This window comes from Rutilus rutilus (genome assembly GCF_951802725.1).
Source record: "Rutilus rutilus genome assembly, chromosome: 13".
Lineage (NCBI taxonomy): Eukaryota > Metazoa > Chordata > Actinopteri > Cypriniformes > Leuciscidae > Rutilus > Rutilus rutilus.
The window spans coordinates 37,305,626-37,325,571 of record NC_140218.1 but is presented as its reverse complement, the minus strand read 5'-3'; the positions used below and the strand labels follow the sequence as shown (position 1 = coordinate 37,325,571).

The window sequence follows — 19,946 nt, the reverse complement described above, 5'->3', positions numbered from 1 at the left end:
AAAGTGTAACGAAATAATAGATTGTGTTAATATTTTTGTGTTATATATTACAATATATTGAATTATACATAAGGAATTGACGCTTTTATATACTTACATACTACAAATATACTTACAATATATTCAGACTGTAGAATGTCATTAGACGAGTGTACTTAGAAAACATGAGAAAAACAATTACCTTAAATTTCTCAAGGATGTTTTACTCAAAGTTGTAAGATTCTAATATAAAAACACACAAAAGAGTGAAAAAAGTGCAAAGACAATCTGTTAATTTCTTTAACTGATGTTTTGTTTTTTGTTTTCAGTTTAATAAATAAAAAATAAATGCGTAGTTTATCATTGTCCTGATTCTCTTTTGTACGTTTTTTATCATAGACTGTAAAAAAATGGTTTTTATATTAGAACCAGCTTTGGGTAAAACTTCCTTGAGAAATTTAAGGCAATCGTTTTCCACGTTTTCTAAGTACACTCGTCTAATGGCATTTTGCGTAAATATATTGTAAATATATTTTCCAATATATGAAAAGAGGCAAATCCTTGTGCATTTTTCAATAAATTGTAATATATAACACAGTATATTAAAACAATATATTTCATTTTTTTTTTTGTATATTTACACCATATAATATACTGATCATAAATATATGGAAATATACTTCCGTTCCATAAGGGACGCACTGCTGTAATTCGGTCGTAGGCCAGAGTTCAATAAAAATTAAGTTAACATTGAGTAACTTACATTTTAGAGACAACATTTCCTGTAAATGTGTCTATTGTCTATTTGTCTTCTGATCCAATACACCGTGGCAGTGTTAGTTCCTGAATTGATCAGTTGATTGAATGATAGTCAAGTCACCTTTATTTATATAGCACTTAATACAGATTGTTTCAAAGCAGCTTTACAGTGAAAACAGGAAAATGATTCAATGATCCCATACACAAAAGAAATATATTTTCTGGATATGTTTTGGAATATATGCAAATATCTGAAATTGGCCCAATAAATATATTTCATACTTATATTTCATATATTTTTGTTATATTTCAGAATATATTTCAATGTATTTTTTTCTGTACGGGTCCCCAAAAGTGTCAAAAATATATGTGGCATATATTCCAAATACATTGAAATATATTCTGAAATATAACAAAAATATATGAAATATAAGTATGAAATATATTTATTGGGCCAATTTCAAATATTTGCATATATTCCAAAACATATCCAGAAAATATATTTCAAATATAATTCTTTTGTGTATGGGATGAAAGAGTTCATTTCTGCTGTACAGCAGCTCTAAAAGAAATAATGTCATTGATCAGCTGAAGTCACTTCAGTGTTGACTCAGTTCTGTTGTAAAGATCATCAATTAGTATATTAGTTCATTGCAGCTATGAAGCAGCTCTGGAGAAATAGTGATGTCCTCATCAGCTCAGTTCAGTTCTCATACAATAGTGTCAATGCAGGCAGATCAATAATATTGTTGAAGATTAAGTGTCCTCAACTACCCAGCGGGCACCTTGACGTCAATTTAACATCAATATGACATCAACATTGATGTCAAAATTACGTCACGAAATAGGTCAAAAATGAAAGTCATATTGACGTCAAGATTTTGCCAACCAAAATTCAACGACTGCCCAACGTTGGAGCTTGACGTCAAACAAATCTGCAGAAAGTGTCTGCCCTCTGTAGTGAGTAAGGCATAGGGATGCTCATTTGCGATTGGAATTCTCCCTATATCAGTACTTATTGAATACCATATGGATAATCATATGATTGAACACCTAGGGTTGCAAAATTCTGGGAATTTTCAAAGATGGAAACTTTCAATGGGAATTTAAGGGAATTAACAGGAATTTATGGGAATAAACGGGAATAAACTGGGAATTTTCAAAGTTGAAGGTTGGCTCTTCATAGGGAACTTAAATATAGTTGAGGAAAGTATATTTTAGAATAATCTTGACTAAAACAAACAGATGCCATTCAAATACACTTGAATATCCATGCCATTCCTCAATCGCATGCACACTGCACACTGCTTACTGCATGGCTATTGAGACCACACCCCCTGCTGGCACTGTGCATGCCTCCTTAACATGTACAGAAGCCCAAAGCACAAGACTATTGAAGGCACACATTTGAGCCTGTGGACTAAGTTTTGATGATATTATGGGGAAATATATTTATTAAATGTTTAAATTGCAAATATCACATACAAATGTATTCATCTAGTAGATAGCAAGCTGATAAGTTAGATGCTAAATAAGCTAGCATAACTTTATTTACCACATAAGTAGGGCTGGGCGGTATGACGGTATATATCGTTACCGCGGAAGAAAATGTCAACCGTTACAGATTTTTTTTATTCCGTGTATACCGCGACATGTAAATAAGTAGGCGTCGTTAACTCACGTGCAGAGTGCGTGAGACTGAGACACTGATATTTGTCAAAGAAACATGAAGAAAGACCAAGGGGATCCACAAAAGGAATTACGTTTTCAAAATTAACGTGATATTTTCGGGGGAAAAGGCACAGAAGTCAAATAGAGCAGTGCAGCACACTGAAAGTTTAGAGAGACGCACATGCTCGCAACGGGGCTTACTTGACAACAAGTTCATATATCAATATTCTAACGAATAGAAATAACCTTAAATAATGTGTCTATCCGTCTCTTATGTGTACAGTTACTTTCAGAGTGGATGCGCAAGCGGTTGCCGTGGTAATGAATATTTCCAAAATTCCCCAGCTTAACTTCCCATGGAAATTTACTGGAAACTTTCTGGAAATTTTCTGCCCCTTTGCAACCCTATGAACACCAGAACTAACAAATTATATTGTACATATATATATTTTTGTGTGTGTGTGTTTGTTATTGTATTTTTGTTTTCTTTTTCTTGTAAATTGTGTGCTTTAGAGCGTGTGCTCTGGCGGCGTTGAAAGACGTCTGTTGTTACTTCACTCAGGATCATGGACAAGTTGCAGTAAGTGACAAGCACACACACATGCTCATCTGAACACGGACAATAGTTACTGACGTTTCTACTGATCTTGATTAATTTAGAAGAGCTGTGATTAGAAACTTAACTTTTTCTGTTTCAGAAAAATTAGCAGCTGGTAAGGCCATAAGTATTATCACAGTAGTTTCTGATTAACGCGTAATGTTTTATACACAACCAGCCAAAAAGTTTGAAATATTCAAAAAAAAAAATATGTTTTTGAGTGTTTTATGCTCACTGAGGCTGTTTATTTTATTATAAACATAGTCAAAATAGTAATATTGTGAATATTATTTAAATTTTAAATAACTAACATTATTTGAAAAAGAAAATAATCATAGTGTCCTTATAAGCTTTTATCTTGCAAGAAATAGCTTTAGTTGCTTTCCAACTAAAGCAAACATTGATCACCATAATGATGAATGTAAAATTATATTATTTTCAATAAATCATCTATATCTATTTTAGAAACTTACGACTTTGAGTAAAACATCCTTGATCCTTAATCTAATCCTTGATTTGTTTTTTCATGTTTTCTAAGTACACTCAACTAATTACATTTTACAGTGTATATATATTGTAAATACATTTTTCAATATACACTCACCTAAAGGATTATTAGGAACACCTGTTCAATTTCTCATTAATTCAATTATCTAATCAACCAATCACATGGCAGTTGCTTCAATGCATTTAGGGGTGTGGTCCTCGTCAAGACAATCTCCTGAACTCCAAACTGAATGTCAGAATGGGAAAGAAAGGTGATTTAAGCAATTTTGAGCGTGGCATGATTGTTGGTGCCAGACGGGCCGGTCTGAGTATTTCACAATCTGCTCAGTTACTGGGATTTTCACGCACAACCATTTCTAGGGTTTACAAAGAATGGTGTGAAAAGGGAAAAACATCCAGTATGCGGCAGTCCTGTGGGCGAAAATGCCTTGTTGATGCTAGAGGTCAGAGGAGAATGGGCCGACTGATTCAAGCTGATAGAAGAGCAACTTTGACTGAAATAACCACTCGTTACAACTGAGGTATGCAGCAAAGCATTTGTGAAGCCACAACACGCACAACCTTGAGGCGGATGGGCTACAACAGCAGAAGACCCCACCGGGTACCACTCATCTCCACTACAAATAGGAAAAAGAGGCTACAATTTGCACGAGCTCACCAAAATTGGACAGTTGAAGACTGGAAAAATGTTGCCTAGTCTGATGAGTCTCGATTTCTGTTGAGACATTCAGATGGTAGAGTCAGAATTTGGCGTAAACAGAATGAGAACATGGATCCATCATGCCTTGTTACCACTGTGCAGGCTGGTGGTGGTGGTGTAATGGTGTGGGGGATGTTTTCTTGGCACACTTTAGGCCCCTTAGTGCCAGTTGGGTATCGTTTAAATGCCACGGCCTACCTGAGCATTGTTTCTGATCATGTCCATCCCTTTATGACCACCATGTACCCATCCTCTGATGGCTACTTCCAGCAGGATAATGCACCATGTCACAAAGCTCGAATCATTTCAAATTGGTTTCTTGAACATGACAATGAGTTCACTGTACTAAAATGGCCCCCACAGTCACCAGATCTCAACCCAATAGAGCATCTTTGGGATGTGGTGGAACGGGAGCTTCGTGCCCTGGATGTGCATCCCACAAATCTCCATCAACTGCAAGATGCTATCCTATCAATATGGGCCAACATTTCTAAAGAATGCTTTCAGCACCTTGTTGAATCAATGCCACGTAGAATTAAGGCAGTTCTGAAGGCGAAAGGGGGTCAAACACAGTATTAGTATGGTGTTCCTAATAATCCTTTAGGTGAGTGTATGTAAAGCGGCAATTCCTTATGTATTATTCAATATATTGTAATGTATAACACATTATATTCAAGTCAAGTCACCTATAAAGGTAATTATAAACATTAATTAATTTAATTAATCAATTAAAGGACATAAATAGTTATATAGGGCTTTTTACAATACAGATTGTTTCACAGCAGCTTTACAGAGATAACAAGAAAATAATGCAACAACGTTTGTGTCTTGAAGAAAATAGCGTCAAAGTCCAGCTTAAGTAAGATCAGTGATGGTTCATTTTTGTTGTAAAAAAAAGTTATTAATTTAGTTCATATATAGCTGCTCTGGAGAAAACCGTGACGTCATCGTCCGGCTCAGTTCAGTTCTCATGTAATAGTGTCAATGCAGGCAGATCAATAATATTGATGAAGATTACACTAAATGTCCCCAACTTAGCAAGCTGAAAGCAAAAGTCGAAATCCAGTCAGTATCTGGTTTTTGTCATTTGTAATCTGTAAATGAATTTGCTCCTGGTGTAACCAATGTGGTCTGTATGTTAATGAAATTCACACCCACTCCCATTCTACAAGTGATGACCATTTGCTTAGGATGTGCTTCACTCAAATGGTGCAATGACTTCTCTATGATAATCAAGCCAGTTTTGGAAATGAAATTTCTTACAGGTGTTTGATGCGACCAACACAACAAGAGAACGTAGAGAGATGATTCTCACCTTTGCTAAAGAGAACGGCTATAAAGTGAGTGAAACAGGTGAATTGATGAGTTAATATTCATCAAAATGAATACTTCATCTTTAGAAATGAATTAAAAAATATCTCTTCAAATATATCATTTTTAAATTTAAATTAAATTATCCTTCTTGTAGGTCTTTTTTATTGAGTCTCTTTGTGATGACCCAGAAATCATTGCAGAAAACATCAAGGTAATAAGATTTATTTCATGATGTGTTTAAAATACATATTTATTTCTTGTTTAAGAATTATTGATCTATGTGTATTAATGTATTGACTGAGTTGCTTTTTACTGAGCTGCATAATTATTTAACTATTATCTGGTCATTTCTTGACAGTTTGTAGGAGTTTGTCTGAATGTTTGTTCACACTCTACATCCTGTAAAAGCTTTGCTTTCTATCTGTATCTGCAGCAAGTGAAGCTGAGCAGTCCTGATTACATTGACTGTGATAAAGAGGAGGCAGTGGCTGACTTCCTCAAGAGAATAGACTGCTACAAACTCGCATATGTTCCGTTAGATGATGACAAAGACAGGTGAAACACTGTCACCCACACTGTTAGACCTTACCAGGCTTTTTGACAGTAAAATACTGGCAACACACTGTAAAAGTTACAGTGTTACTGTAAAACTGTAAAATGCACTAAATTAAATGCACTAAATAAACTAAACTCGTTAACTAATTTCATTTGCAGAAACCAACTGTCTTAAATTGACCAACTGTCATTTAAATGTATTAACTAATATTTATAATGCACTTACAATGTGAGCAAAGTATTACTGTGAACTTATTTCATTTGAGACCACTAAAAAAAAAAAGCCACATGCAGCATAATGTTAATAGATCTTCCCCTGGACTAAAGCACTGGCTCTACTCTTCAGCACAATGGTGGCCCAAAAAAAAACTAAACTGGCAACAGTGTTTTATAACTTACTGTTAAGTTATTACTGTTAAAATACATTTCGTGGGAGTGTCTTTATATCTTACACTGTTAACCATTTCAACCCCACAGGAAAATCCACACTACAAATGGTAAAAAGTAACACTGACGCAGTGTTGCGGTGAGATAACTCAGTGAATATGTAGGTCATTGTTGAGCATTAATCCCAATTCACCCCTTGGCCCTACCCCTCCATTTTGCGCGTTCCCGTGAAGGGGTAGGGTTGTCACGATTCTCTTTTGGTTGGAGGGGTAGGCGGAGGGGTAGGGGGAAGGGCCAGATAGCCCTTGAAACGAAGATTTTTCGGGACCACACTTCAAACGAAGGGGTATATGAGAAATGTACCTGCATACACCGGCTACAGAGGCAACATGACTGCCAATAATCATTTTCTTTATGTCACATTCAATCTTGTGTTCATATTTACGGTCATGTTCTTAAAAGAAACGGTTGCAAAAAAAAATCGCTAAAGTTCGTTAACAATATGACGCATGTAAAAAGCAAAAGTTTGACGCAAAGTGGACGCGAATTCGCCTCATTCGCGCGTCCACTTTGCTTCAAACACTTTGCTTTTTACACGCGTCGCGCTAAACGCCTCATTCGCGCCGCAAGACCTCCAGACGCGCGTAAAAGCGTCTTAACATTGAAATCACTCGCGCCAGACGCTCTATTCGCGTTTGGTGTGAACGCAGCATCTCCGTTGTTTTCTGCGAACTTCAGAAGAAAAATGCAAAAAAATAGCTGTAACTCACGCAAGACTACAGCTGACGACGGCATCTTGGAAGTTTGTGATAAACATTGGCGCATCTCCTGTGACGGAGGCGCTAGCAACGACGTATAATGACGTGTAACGGTGTAGTAATGGTGTCCCATTTCTTAGGGGAATATTTTCACCCCTATGCCTTGCCACTCTGTTTCAAGGGGCAAGGGTAAGGGGTAGGCGAAGGGTAAGGGGTAGGCGAAGGGTTAGGGGTAGGTGAAGGGGTATAAAATAGAATTGGGATTGGGCCAATAGTGTTGTAGTTCTTGTGTTTCTCTTTTTTCTGTTCTTGTTTCTCTGTTCTTCAGTGATTCTGCTTATCAGGTGTTCATCAGTATATGAATTCACTCACTTCTTTTCATTCACTCTCACAAGTGCACTATATTAGTGAACTATAGGGAATAGTGAATGAGGGTATATGGTGTGATTGTGAAAACAGCCTCTGAGTGTCGACTTTGAGCGCTGTTAACTCACAGTATTAGTAGACTATTTTCTCGAAAGCGACAAATATTACCCAGAATGGACTGTTTTCTACGGTATATTACTGTTGTAATTAAGGAAAATGGTATGATACTGTCAGAATTTGGCCTTTTTTTACAGTAAGGGTTAACAGTGCAGAACGAATTTGACCAACATCTGTTGTTTGACATGATTGCAGTGGAAGTCCTCATCATTACTGCCCTGTCTCTGTGTGTCCACAGGAACCTGTCATACATTAAGATCTTTAACGTGGGCAGCAGGTACCTGGTGAATCAGGTTCAGGATCATATTCAGAGCAGGATCGTCTACTACCTGATGAACATCCATGTCACACCTCGCACTATCTACCTCTGTCGTCATGGAGAGAGTGAACTCAACATTTTGGGGCGTATCGGAGGTGATTCCGGTCTGTCTACACAAGGAAAGAAGGTTAGCTTAAATCTTATCTAAAATCTAAAATAATAGAAAAGGTGTTGAGCAGGACTTTCAGGCTTTGAATGAATCCTGGATTGATGATGTTTTAAGTAATTATTATTACTGTTTATTATAATCGAACCACAATTCTGTGATAAGGGGACATTTACTAGATCATTACTGTTGTGTCTGCAGAGTTATTGTGTATATTAAATATTGAGTCATCTCAGCCTGAGAGAGATTTAATGTCTTCTTTTCTCTTCAGTTGATTTCATCTAAGGCTGTTGCTGAAGCCAGTTGTAGTTCTTGTGTTTCTGCTCGTCTCTTTCTCTGTTCTCTATTTTCCTTCAGTGATTCTGCTTGTTAACAGGCTTATTAAGGCTGAGATGACTCCATATTTAATATACACAGATTTTGTGGCTAAGATCAGGTCCAGTTCTGGTTTATTTCTTTGTTCTTGGCTGACATGTGGCATTGCTACGGCCTGCTTGTGGCCCAGATCTGGCAAACAGGAGTGAGCCATCCAAGGGCCATCATTCCACGCTGCATGTGGGCCAGATCATCTTTACACATGTGCCAGATGTGGGCCAGATCTGGGACGTCACAATGTTGCTATGTGGGTATATGCTACCACAGGGGCTACACCTTTCAAACTCCTGCGTGGCCGCAAGATGCATACAAAATTGGATGTCCTGCCTGTCAGCACGGAAGTGAAAACATATTCTGAGATCAAACACACTGTGACACGTAAACAGCAGAAATGTAAAGACTATATTGACAAAAAGAGAGGAGCTAAGGTAGAGTTATTCTGCACTCAGAATTCCCCCTGGAAATCTTAGACAATCAGGTTATCTTTGTCTTTCAACATTCTATGATTTGGGACAAACTTTTTTTATTTGTGTCAGTTTGCTGCAGCTCTAGGGACATACATCAGGGGTCAGTGCATCCTGGACCTGAAGATCTGGACCAGTCACATGAGGAGAACAATCCAGACTGCGGAGGCGATTGGAGTGCCATATGAGCAATGGAAAGCACTGAATGAGATTGATGCTGTGAGTCAAGTCCTGTTTCTAGTTGCACATACAAGATTGTGCCCACTGGGCAAAAGCCACAGTTGCAATTTGTTTTGGTTCTTTTGCAGAGTGTGTTTGATTTTGAATGATATATATATATGTCATGAAGTGCATGTGTTCATGTGCAGGGTGTGTGTGAGGAGATGATGTACGAAGAGATTCAAGATCACTTTCCTGAGGAGTTTGCACTCAGAGACCAAGACAAATATCGGTACCGCTATCCAAAGGGGGAGGTGAGTATATTGTGGCAAGCGACAAGAAGAATAAGGCAGTGACTTGCCTTGAAAGGGACTTTGTTAAAACTCAGCTGGGCAACCATGTATGAAAGGACACTTTTGGACCTTGATTTTGATTGCCCAAACAGCATTCCAAGGGTGCTGATACTGAACAGCAATGGGAGATTTCAAAATTATTATTTTTTTGGATGCTTTATGTGTTTGCGTGTTGCACAGGCTGTCAGTCAGTGCATTACTGATAAAGGTTTTGCAGTGAGCCTTCCTGAAGATTATATTAGCCGCGTTGCCATTACCCTTCAAATTGCGCAAATTTAAATTGCGAATTGAATATACGCCTAATGGAAACACGTCAATTTCGCAAAATCTCCCATATATGGCAAGCAAGTTTTTACTTTTGAGGTGTTTTTTCAGGCAATTCGAAAAAGGAAGATTTCGCAAAACTGCAATGGAAACAGTTTTTGGCGTGGTATGTTTGGACAGAAGAGTAATTTACTGAACTCATAAAAGACAAAAGAATTACGGGAATACTGGATTCTAAACAACAAAGAAATGCCACAATCAATTCAATTTACATTAAATGCAAAGGTTATATATTTGTATCCTTCTTTTAGTACTTCAGTGCTTGTGTGTGTGTGTGTTTGTGTGTTCAGTCCTACGAGGATCTGGTTCAGCGTTTAGAGCCTGTAATCATGGAGCTTGAGCGCCATGAGAATGTTTTGGTCATATGTCATCAGGCTGTCATGCGCTGTCTGCTGGCATACTTCCTGGACAAAAGTGCAGGTATAGTGAAACCTTGGAACAAACTTCTGGAACATTAATTTACTCTAATACATGAGCTTTACAGAAAAAGTTTGCAAACCCTGCTATTCCCGAAAGCATTCTAAGCTTAAGTAGATCGTAGAACCACAGCAACTAATGGTCTCTACAATCAACTTGGCTCACAATGCTTTGGGAAATGCAGCCCTGGATTTCTGCATTGATTACTCATAGAAAGTGTTGTGATTTTCATTTGTGTCTAAGAAAACAGCATTGCATTACAGGGTGTTCGTTATTCCATGGTTTGACAAGTTGTCTACAAATGAAGAAAATTCAGGACTGTTGCTACTCTCCCTAAGAATGGGCATTTGAGTCCAATAGGCAATCCTGAAAGAGATGATGGAGGAACTTAAGAGTAACAGCAAAAGACCCCCAACCCTACAAACTGCAAAACTGTATTTATTTTTAAAGTATTTATTTTTCACTCAGAACGTGATTTCTGCAATTTAGAGGACGATTTAGAACCCACCTACCACTTCTTTGGTACAATGAAGTAGAGGCCGTAAAGCTGTTCGTCTCAGCTAGAGAGACAGGCTCTATCGATGTCTGACCATCGTGAAGACAAGGGCCATGAACATCATGTGTGTGTGTGTGACCCGAAAGGCCACCTTGGGAGATTGTAAAAGCGCACTTTCTCTGCATCCCGCATCTCCGCGAGGTTGAGCCATAACATCTGATCTAGCATTCGGGACAGGGCGGCGGAGACCACTGATGCTCACGGCTGCCCGGGAAAGCAACTCTGCATCAGCCTCTGTGTCACCCTCAGGCATCTTTAAAAAGACGTGATTCGCCGTGCATCTCTTTTAGGGAAATTTGCTCTTTTATTAAGGAAATTGCCTCTATCGGAACGCTGCTGATCCACCCAGGGGAGCTCTCTGCACTTATCTGAGCACACTGGAGAGAGACCACTGTTCTGTGCTGACGATCCAGCACCTACTGTCTCTTTGCAGAGGTGGATGGAAATTGTTTCTCTTTAGAATCAAGAGACCTTGAAGAACAAAGCTGAAGTGTGTGTGTGCAGGCTGCCTTATATATGTCTGGGGCGTGCTCTGCAAATTCCACACGCCACTGGCCTTTTCTGAATACATTGGAGGTGTTTGGGGCTCTCAAGGGCGACCCCCAGTGTCAGTATTTCGACAAAACGTCGTAAATAACAGACAGAAAAGAAAACAAAGAAATACTGATGAAGTGAAAGTATTTGTTTTGTTTTATAGGGTGTTACATCTTTAAAGGTGAACTAAGTAACTTTTTTACCTTAACTGAACAGCTTCGGAGTCATTGGAATGGTTATATTACTTATTTCGGGTTGAATGGTGGTCGTTTCGCACCCCCCTGGTGCCCGTGAGCGGAAAATTCGCACTTGCAACTTTGAGACGGCGGGCCACCCATAGATATCATATATAAAGGCTAGATGTCTCGTGCGCACTGCTGGCCAATGGAGGTCGACGTCCGCACGTGGCGGCCATCTTGCGACAGTGTACTCGCTCACTATTTCAATGGTGCATGTACTTTTAAATAACCATAACTTGCTCATTTTTCTACCGATTTTCAAATGGTTTGGTTTGTTATAAACGTCAGAGATGTAGTTATGACACTGCATACATACACTGCATACATATGAAAAATTATAACATACATTTTCAAGCATTCGGAATTATAGCCACGTTAATAACGTTTGTAAGAAACCAAACCGTTTGTAAATCCGTCAAGATTTCAGCGAGATAAGAGGATTTGTGTGCGTGCTGATCATTCACCTTAATGCACAGAGCACTGTCACAAGATGGCCGAACGATGATGCCGGAAGTGACTGCGCCATAAGACATCTAGCGTTTATATATGATATCTATGGGGCCACCGGCCGCCGCGGCAGGAAGTATCGCGTGATATCAGGTCTCGCGATGTAAACAAATGCTTTACGGCCAAAAGAAACCTGCTCAAATACTGTCATTATTGCGCTCCCTCACGCTGTCCGAACCCGAAGGAAGAAGACGTTTTAAAGAATGTCCCATCTGCTTTGATGTCGTTGATCTAAAGCCTCTGGTGTATGAGAATCACCAACGAGTTTTTACAACAGTGTTGTCAAATATCTTTTCCGAAGCTGTGGGGGAGCTCTAGAGAGAAACCTGCGAGCAAAAAGCGAGAATACAGCGAAGAAATCCCGAAGCTACTGAGTGCTGCTTTAATGTGGTGTAGATTTTATAAGCAGCAACAGGAAAGATTTGGTTGAAGTTGTGCTGCTGCTAAAGAACTACAAATTGTTAAATTCAGGGGTTAGTTTACTTTTTCCAGCCTGCACTGTAAATGATTATAATGATAATTTATAGTCTTCAATAAAAACTGCTTGAGTGTTGTTAGTCAGATTGTGCTTGTGTGTAATTATGACTTAGCTGAACAGACCATCAGTAATCAATGCAGAAATACAGTTAGTTCACAAATGTTTTGTCGATCACTGATATTTACAGTTTTCCTTAAATTTGGCTGAACAGAGTCTTTTTAACTACTGCTCTGTCCTGACGTCCTTCTAGATGAGCTGCCTTATCTGAAGTGTCCTCTGCACACGGTGATGAAACTCACTCCTGTTGCCTATGGTCAGACTCTCTTACTCTCTTCTGCAATATAACTATTTACATAAAGATCAATTAGATCATAAAATTATACATTTTTCTATTGTGTTTCCAGGCTGTGATGTTGAGTCCATTTTCCTGAAAGTCGAAGCAGTGAACACACACAGAAACAGACCTGTGGTGAGCACAGTAATACTCTCATACTGTAGCACTTCTGAAATAAAGAGCAGTGCAATTCTCCAGTTACAGGGGTTTTTAATCAATTTGGTACAGTACAAACCCATTTCTAGAAACATTGGGACATTTTGTAAATTGCAATAAAATCAAGAGTCTGTGATTTGTTAATTCTCTTGAACCTTTATTTAACTGACAAAAGTACAAAGAAACGATTCTCAATGTTTTCACTGACCAACTTAATTGCATTTGGTAAATATAAACAAGTTTTTATTTTGATGGCTAAAACACACTTCAAAAAAGTAAGGACAGAGGCATGTTTACAACTGTGTCACATCACCTTTCCTTTTGATTACACTTTTTAATCAGTTGGGAATTGAGGATACTAATTGTTGCAGGTTTCCAAGTAGATTTTTTGCCAAATCTCTCCTGATACAAGACAGTAGCTCAGCAGTCCATGGTCCACTTTTTTTTATTCTCCTTTTCATGATGGGCCATACATTTTCAATAAGAGGCAGATCTGGACTGCAGGTACAGTGAGGAAAATAAGTATTTGAACACCCTGCTATTTTGCAAGTTCTCCCACTTGGAAATCATGGAGGGGTCTGAAATTGTCATCGTAGGTGCATGTCCACTGTGAGAGACATAATCTAAAAAAAAAGAAATCACAATATATGATTTTTTAACTATTTATTTGTATGATACAGCTGCAAATAAGTATTTGAACACCTGTCTATCAGCTAGAATTCTGACCCTCAAAGACCTGTTAGTCTGCCTTTAAAATGTCCACCTCCACTCCATTTATTATCCTAAATTAGATGCACCTGTTTGAGGTCGTTAGCTGCATAAAGACACCTGTCCACCCCATACAATCAGTAAGAATCCAACTACTAACATGGCCAAGACCAAAGAGCTGTCCAAAGACACTAGAGACAAAATTGTACACCTCCACAAGACTGGAAAGGGCTACGGGGAAATTGCCAAGCAGCTTGGTTAAAAAAGTTCCGCTGTTGGAGCAATCATTAGAAAATGGAAGAAGCTAAACATGACTCTCAATCTCCCTCGGACTGGGGCTCCATGCAAGATCTCACCTCGTGGGGTCTCAATGATCCTAAGAAAGGTGAGAAATCAGCCCAGAACTACACGGGAGGAGCTGGTCAATGACCTGAAAAGAGCTGGGACCACCGTTTCCAAGGTTACTGTTGGTTATACACTAAGACGTCATGGTTTGAAATCATGCATGGCACGGAAGGTTCCCCTGTTTAAACCAGCACATGTCAAGGCCCGTCTTAAGTTTGCCAATGACCATTTGGATGATCCAGAGGAGTCATGGGAGAAAGTCATGTGGTCAGATGAGACCAAAATAGAACTTTTTGGTCATAATTCCACTAAACGTGTTTGGAGGAAGAAGAATGATGAGTACCATCCAAAGAACACCATCCCTACTGTGAAGCATGGGGGTGGTAGCATCATGCTTTGGGGGGTGTTTTTCTGCACATAGGACAGGGCGACTGCACTGTATTAAGGAGAGGATGACCGGGCCCATGTATTGCGAGATTTGGGGAACAACCTCCTTCCCTCAGTTAGAGCATTGAAGATGGGTCGAGGCTGGGTCTTCCAACATGACAATGACCCGAAGCACACAGCCAGGATAACCAAGGAGTGGCTCTGTAAGAAGCATATCAAGGTTCTGGCGTGGCCTAGCCAGTCTCCAGACCTAAACCCAATAGAGAATCTTTGGAGGGAGCTCAAACTCCGTGTTTCTCAGCGACAGCCCAGAAACCTGACTGATGTAGAGAAGATCTGTGTGGAGGAGTGGGCCAAAATCCCTCCTGCAGTGTGTGCAAACCTGGTGAAAAACTACAGGAAACGTTTGACCTCTGTAATTGCAAACAAAGGCTACTGTACCAAATATTAACATTGATTTTCTCTGGTGTTCAAATACTTATTTGCAGCTGTATCATACAAATAAATAGTTAAAAAATCATACATTGTGATTTCTGGATTTTTTTTTTTAGATTATGTCTCTCACAGTGGACATGCACCTACGATGACAATTTCAGACCCCTCCATGATTTCTAAGTGGGAGAACTTGCAAAATAGCAGGGTGTTCAAATACTTATTTTCCTCACTGTATAGGCCAGTCAAGCACATCCGTTCTACAGTGTAGCTACTCACATGCTACATCAGAGTGTCTTGTCTTTCTTCCCAGGAAAGATGTCATCTTGATGGCAGTATATGTCTCTATTTACTCCTCCACATCAATGTACCTTCACATATTTGCACTGCTGAACCCCCATACAATGACAGATGTTTGCTCTTGCACCTGTCACTAATTAAATACCTGATAACTCGATGTCCGTTTTTCCCAAAAACATGCTGAAACGTGGATTAATCTTACTGCAGCACAGATTTACACTGTCTTTTAAAGCATCTGAGATGAGCTCAGGTCCAGAGAACTCTGCGGCATCTCTGCATAGAGTTGATGTATGGCTTTCTCCTTGGTAACAAGTTGCTTTTCTTGATGCAGCAGTAGATTGTGTGAAGTTAACAATGCTTTTCCAAAGTAGAAAAGCCCATGTGGCGATATTTAACACAGTAGCATGATGGTTACTCATGCAATGCCATCTTAAGGCTCGAAGGTCTCCTGCCTTACCTTATACGGACTGAGATTTCTCTGGTCTCCCTGAATCTTTTCACAAAATTATACATGGTAAATCATATACATATACGGATCATATACTGTATATAGCTTAGTAATTCAAAAGATTTTTGCACCAAAAGGTGCTTCTACAAGGTATGAGATGAGAGAGCGCGTGTAAACGACTCTGTGGAACAATCTTGCATTGAGAAATTTCTCATGAAATTTGGAACAAAGTGATGAGCCATGACCCATCTCTGCTTGCAAAGACTGAGGCTTTTGGTGGATGCTCCTTTTACACTCGTTCACAGTACCCTCACCACCAGTTCACCTGCTTATTATGGACTGTTTCAAAACAGCTTAACTTAAATATTCTGTATCTTTTCGCTTTTATTTTGCCTCTGTCCCAACTTTTTTGGAGTGTGTTGCAGCCATCAAAATCTGTTTACAAAATGCAATTAATTTGGCCAATGAATACATTGGACATTTTTTCTTTGTACTTTTGTCAGTTAAATAAAGGTTCAAGAGAATTAACAAATCACAAATTCTTAATTTTATTGCATGGAATTGGGGTTCTACTATTTTTACAAATAATTGGTACATTTTCAAAATTCTTAGTTCTACTCTCACTCAGCATATTTTTTGTTGACTTTAAATCTGGTTTCATCTCTTATTGAAATTTCACCTTTTATTTACAGTTATTGCCTTTCGTAAATGTATGAACATTTAATTTTATCTTTCATTTTAACACATTTGACAATCAATTAGAGTCGCCACCTTCATTGTGGCAAAATAAGGGAAACCCATTCTCAACCCATTTTTCATCTACTTGTGAAATTGGTTTCTTTATATTTGCTATTAGTATTCTCCACACTGCAAAATCTTTGTGTTTATTCAACTGTGTGTATGAAAAATAGGAGACAAATCACGTCCCGCAGTGATTTTATATGGAACTCGTCATTTTACCTTTAAATATGGGACGATCCTGTATTTTACGGTACCTAATGTTAGCAGAGACCACAACGACTAGATAAGCCCGAGAGACAAATCCCCTGTGAAGACCTTGTCGAAGTCCTCTGACCCTATGGCCAGCTTCAACCCCCAGCGTATGATGCATCCCAATCCTCATGCAAAAGGAACTGGATTATATATTCTGAATGATCCATCGGCAATCAGACTTGTGATGCAGCCAGAAATCATAATCACACCATATTGGTTCGTTTGGCCAGAGGAGAACTGTTCCCCCGACTGAGCCTGGGTTCTCCCAAGGTTTTTTATTCTCAATTTCTGTCACCTAAAGGAGTTTGGGTTCCTTGCCACTGTTGCCTGCGGCTTGCTTAGTTGGGGAACTGATCTGGATGATGACATCACTGCCCTTATAGAACAAAAAAATATTGCTATATATTTATGATCAATATGGTGTAAATACTGAAAAATATATTAAATATTATATTGCATTAACATATTCTGTTATATATATATTACAATATATTCAATAATGCCTTTTAGATAAAGCAACATCCAGTATAGTCTTCCCGGGGCGGTTCAGCGCAAAGAGGAGCGCAAACGTTCCCTCATGCTATTTTGCAGGTTTAGAAAACAATTCCGCCACTGACCGAAAAAAACTAGTTTAAAGTCAGTGGCGCGTTGCGCATGTTATTCATATGCTATTTTTAAGGCCGCATGCTTGGCCATAATCAATGTAGCGTGTGCATACACTTTGATTCTCTCATCTACACAGAAGCAGCAGTGTTTATTTTTGCAAATCATACATTATTACGCTTTTGTACATGGACATTTTTGTGTAACTTATTTTAACTGACAACCCTTAAAAAGGGTTAACCCGTTCTTTTTATGTTTATTAGAGGATGAATTAAAGGGATAGGCCTAGTTCACCCAAAAATGAAAATTCTGTCATCATTTACTCACCCCCAAGATGTTTCAAACCTGTAAGAATGAATTTTTTCTGCTGAACACAAAAGAAGATATTTTGAAAAATGTCTGTAACCAAACAGTTGATGGACCCCATTGACTTCCATAGTAGAAAAAAAAAAAATACTATGGAAATCAATGGGGTCCATCAACTGTTTGGTTACAGACATTTTTCAAAATATCTTCTTTTGTGTTCAGCAGAAAAAATTAATTCTTTCAGGTTTGAAACAACTTGAGGGTGAGTAAATGATGACAGAATTTTCATTTTTGGGTGAACTATCCCTTTAATATCAAATGCTGCCAAACTTCCCATACTACTTCTGAATAGGATGTCTACTTCATAATTGTATGAAAATTGTGGAAATGCATGGTTCAGATCACTCAAAACATATATGGAAATGGAGGCGCCCTTATATGGGCAGTAATGGAGTCTGGTTGTCACCTAGTGAAAAGGTTTGGTACTGCGCCCAAACAGAGTCTTACTGAAAGCTCATTTTTTGAGATATCAACCTAAAATTTGAAACACAACTTGTTCAGATTCTTGGCTTTCATTTTCTTGCAGTTTTAGAGTCCAACAAGTTTTGAAAAAATATATATTTTATATAAAATATGAATAATTAAATTTTTACATTGTACATTTTCATAAACTCAAACTTCTGTAACTTTTTTTCTGTTTCACTTTCTAAATTTATTTCCCTTCTACAAAAATCTGCCAAATGTCTTCTTTAAAACAAGACCAATCTTATGTCTATATTCCACTTGACACTTAAGGTAGCTACAAGTATTAAATGCAGTTAGATGTCAAAATAACTCCAATATCATACACTAGAGTTGTGTGGGGTGGGAGTAAATTAAGCGCGACCTGCTGTACATATTGGGTAGACTCGCTCCCTCTGTCCAAATCGAGGGGTCGAGGGTCTGTCCAAATACACTTCCCTCGTCCACTTGACGAACTTGAACGCACTTCAAAATGGCAGTGGGGATTCCCCCGAGTGCTGAGGGACGTTCGTGAGTGTATGTCTAAAAGTGTTAAATGCTGTCCTGGTCTTAGAGTGCAAGTGTAAGTCTGCAACCAGACCCTATTGGTTTCCTTTGTAATTTTTATCTGTTCGGTTTAAGCAAGTTTATTGTCAGCACTTGTCATGCCATAATACTGTGCTGCACCAAATGCTTGGGTCTTGCCCACACCTAAGATCTGATTGCCCCCATTGTGAGAGTATAAATATCAAGATGCATTGTTCCTGGGTTGCTTTCTTTGCAAAAAACACTGGAACATTTTGAAGGATGTTTCAGTAAATATAGAATATATACATTAATCTGATTTGTAAGCTTGCACAAACATATAACCGCAGTATTTGTGTACATTCTTTGTGATTAAAAAGTGCATGATTTCACAAACCATATATTATCTTCTATTTTTCAGCATCCTCCTTTCTTTGTTTGAGATATGAATTTGTGTGATACTGATCATCTTCTTGTGATGTTTCAGAATGTGGATGTGGACAGAGATCCAGAGGATGCTTTACTGACTGTACCAGAACACAACTAGACAAGATCACAAGTTCTCCTCTTAATGATGACATATATTTTCCTTACTTTTTGACCTTGGATGTAATTTTGTAGTAATTGTGGGGTGAAAAGTGTTATCCAGTGCTGTAGACAATGTCACACAGATCTTAATTCAGGTATGATATGAAATAACCCATGTGTTAAATAGTTTGATGAAAACATTAGTTAAATGGTTAGTTCACCCAAAAAATTAAATTATCCCATAATTTACTCACTAATGCACCCTAATCATATATGACTTTCTTCTTTCAACCAAACACAGTTGTATTAAAAAAATATCCAAGCTCTTCAAAGCTTTTCATGACGTATTGACGTATTGAAGTCTAAAATGAAATTTTTAAAGAGAAATGTCAGAGGAGCTTGAGTTTGTTGCCCAGCCCTATTGGTTTGAACCGTGAGGGGCGACTACTCTCACCTAAGCTTACGCTACTCCTACATCCTACGTCATGCGTCGGGTCAAAGGTCACTCTTACGAACTAGACTAGACTTGTGTACGGCCACTACCGGAAGCCAATGATTATAGTTTATGAAGTTATAACTATAGATATTTTTCTTACGAAAATGCACCGCTTCACTTCGGAAGGCCTTTATTAAACCCTGGAGTCATATGGATTACTTTTATGATGGATGGATGCGCTTTTTAGGCTTCAAAAAACATCGTTTTACAACCTTGCTGTAAAAAAATGGGCAAATTCTGACAGTAACATACAAATTTCTATTAAAACCATAGAAAACAATGCATTATGGGTAATATTTGTCGGTTTTGAGAAAATAGCCTTCAGGAATATACTGTGAATTA

General features: G+C 38.4%; 1 protein-coding gene across 1 annotated transcript in view; it reads left to right on the top strand.

Moving 5' to 3' along the window:
* The window catches only part of LOC311303053 (6-phosphofructo-2-kinase/fructose-2,6-bisphosphatase), a 21,323-nt gene extending 1,885 nt beyond the window's left edge, over window positions 1-19,438 (top strand). Inside the window, exons 3-13 of the mRNA XM_084429327.1 lie at window positions 2,923-2,989; window positions 5,480-5,554; window positions 5,683-5,739; window positions 5,962-6,083; window positions 7,950-8,157; window positions 9,048-9,194; window positions 9,344-9,448; window positions 10,102-10,231; window positions 12,793-12,855; window positions 12,947-13,011; window positions 19,068-19,438. Of these exons, the coding sequence (XP_084285453.1) occupies window positions 2,923-2,989; window positions 5,480-5,554; window positions 5,683-5,739; window positions 5,962-6,083; window positions 7,950-8,157; window positions 9,048-9,194; window positions 9,344-9,448; window positions 10,102-10,231; window positions 12,793-12,855; window positions 12,947-13,011; window positions 19,068-19,127 (1,099 nt within the window). The 3' untranslated portion in view covers window positions 19,128-19,438. The remainder of the gene's footprint in view (window positions 1-2,922; window positions 2,990-5,479; window positions 5,555-5,682; window positions 5,740-5,961; window positions 6,084-7,949; window positions 8,158-9,047; window positions 9,195-9,343; window positions 9,449-10,101; window positions 10,232-12,792; window positions 12,856-12,946; window positions 13,012-19,067) is intronic.
* Window positions 19,439-19,946: the final 508 nt, after the last annotated feature.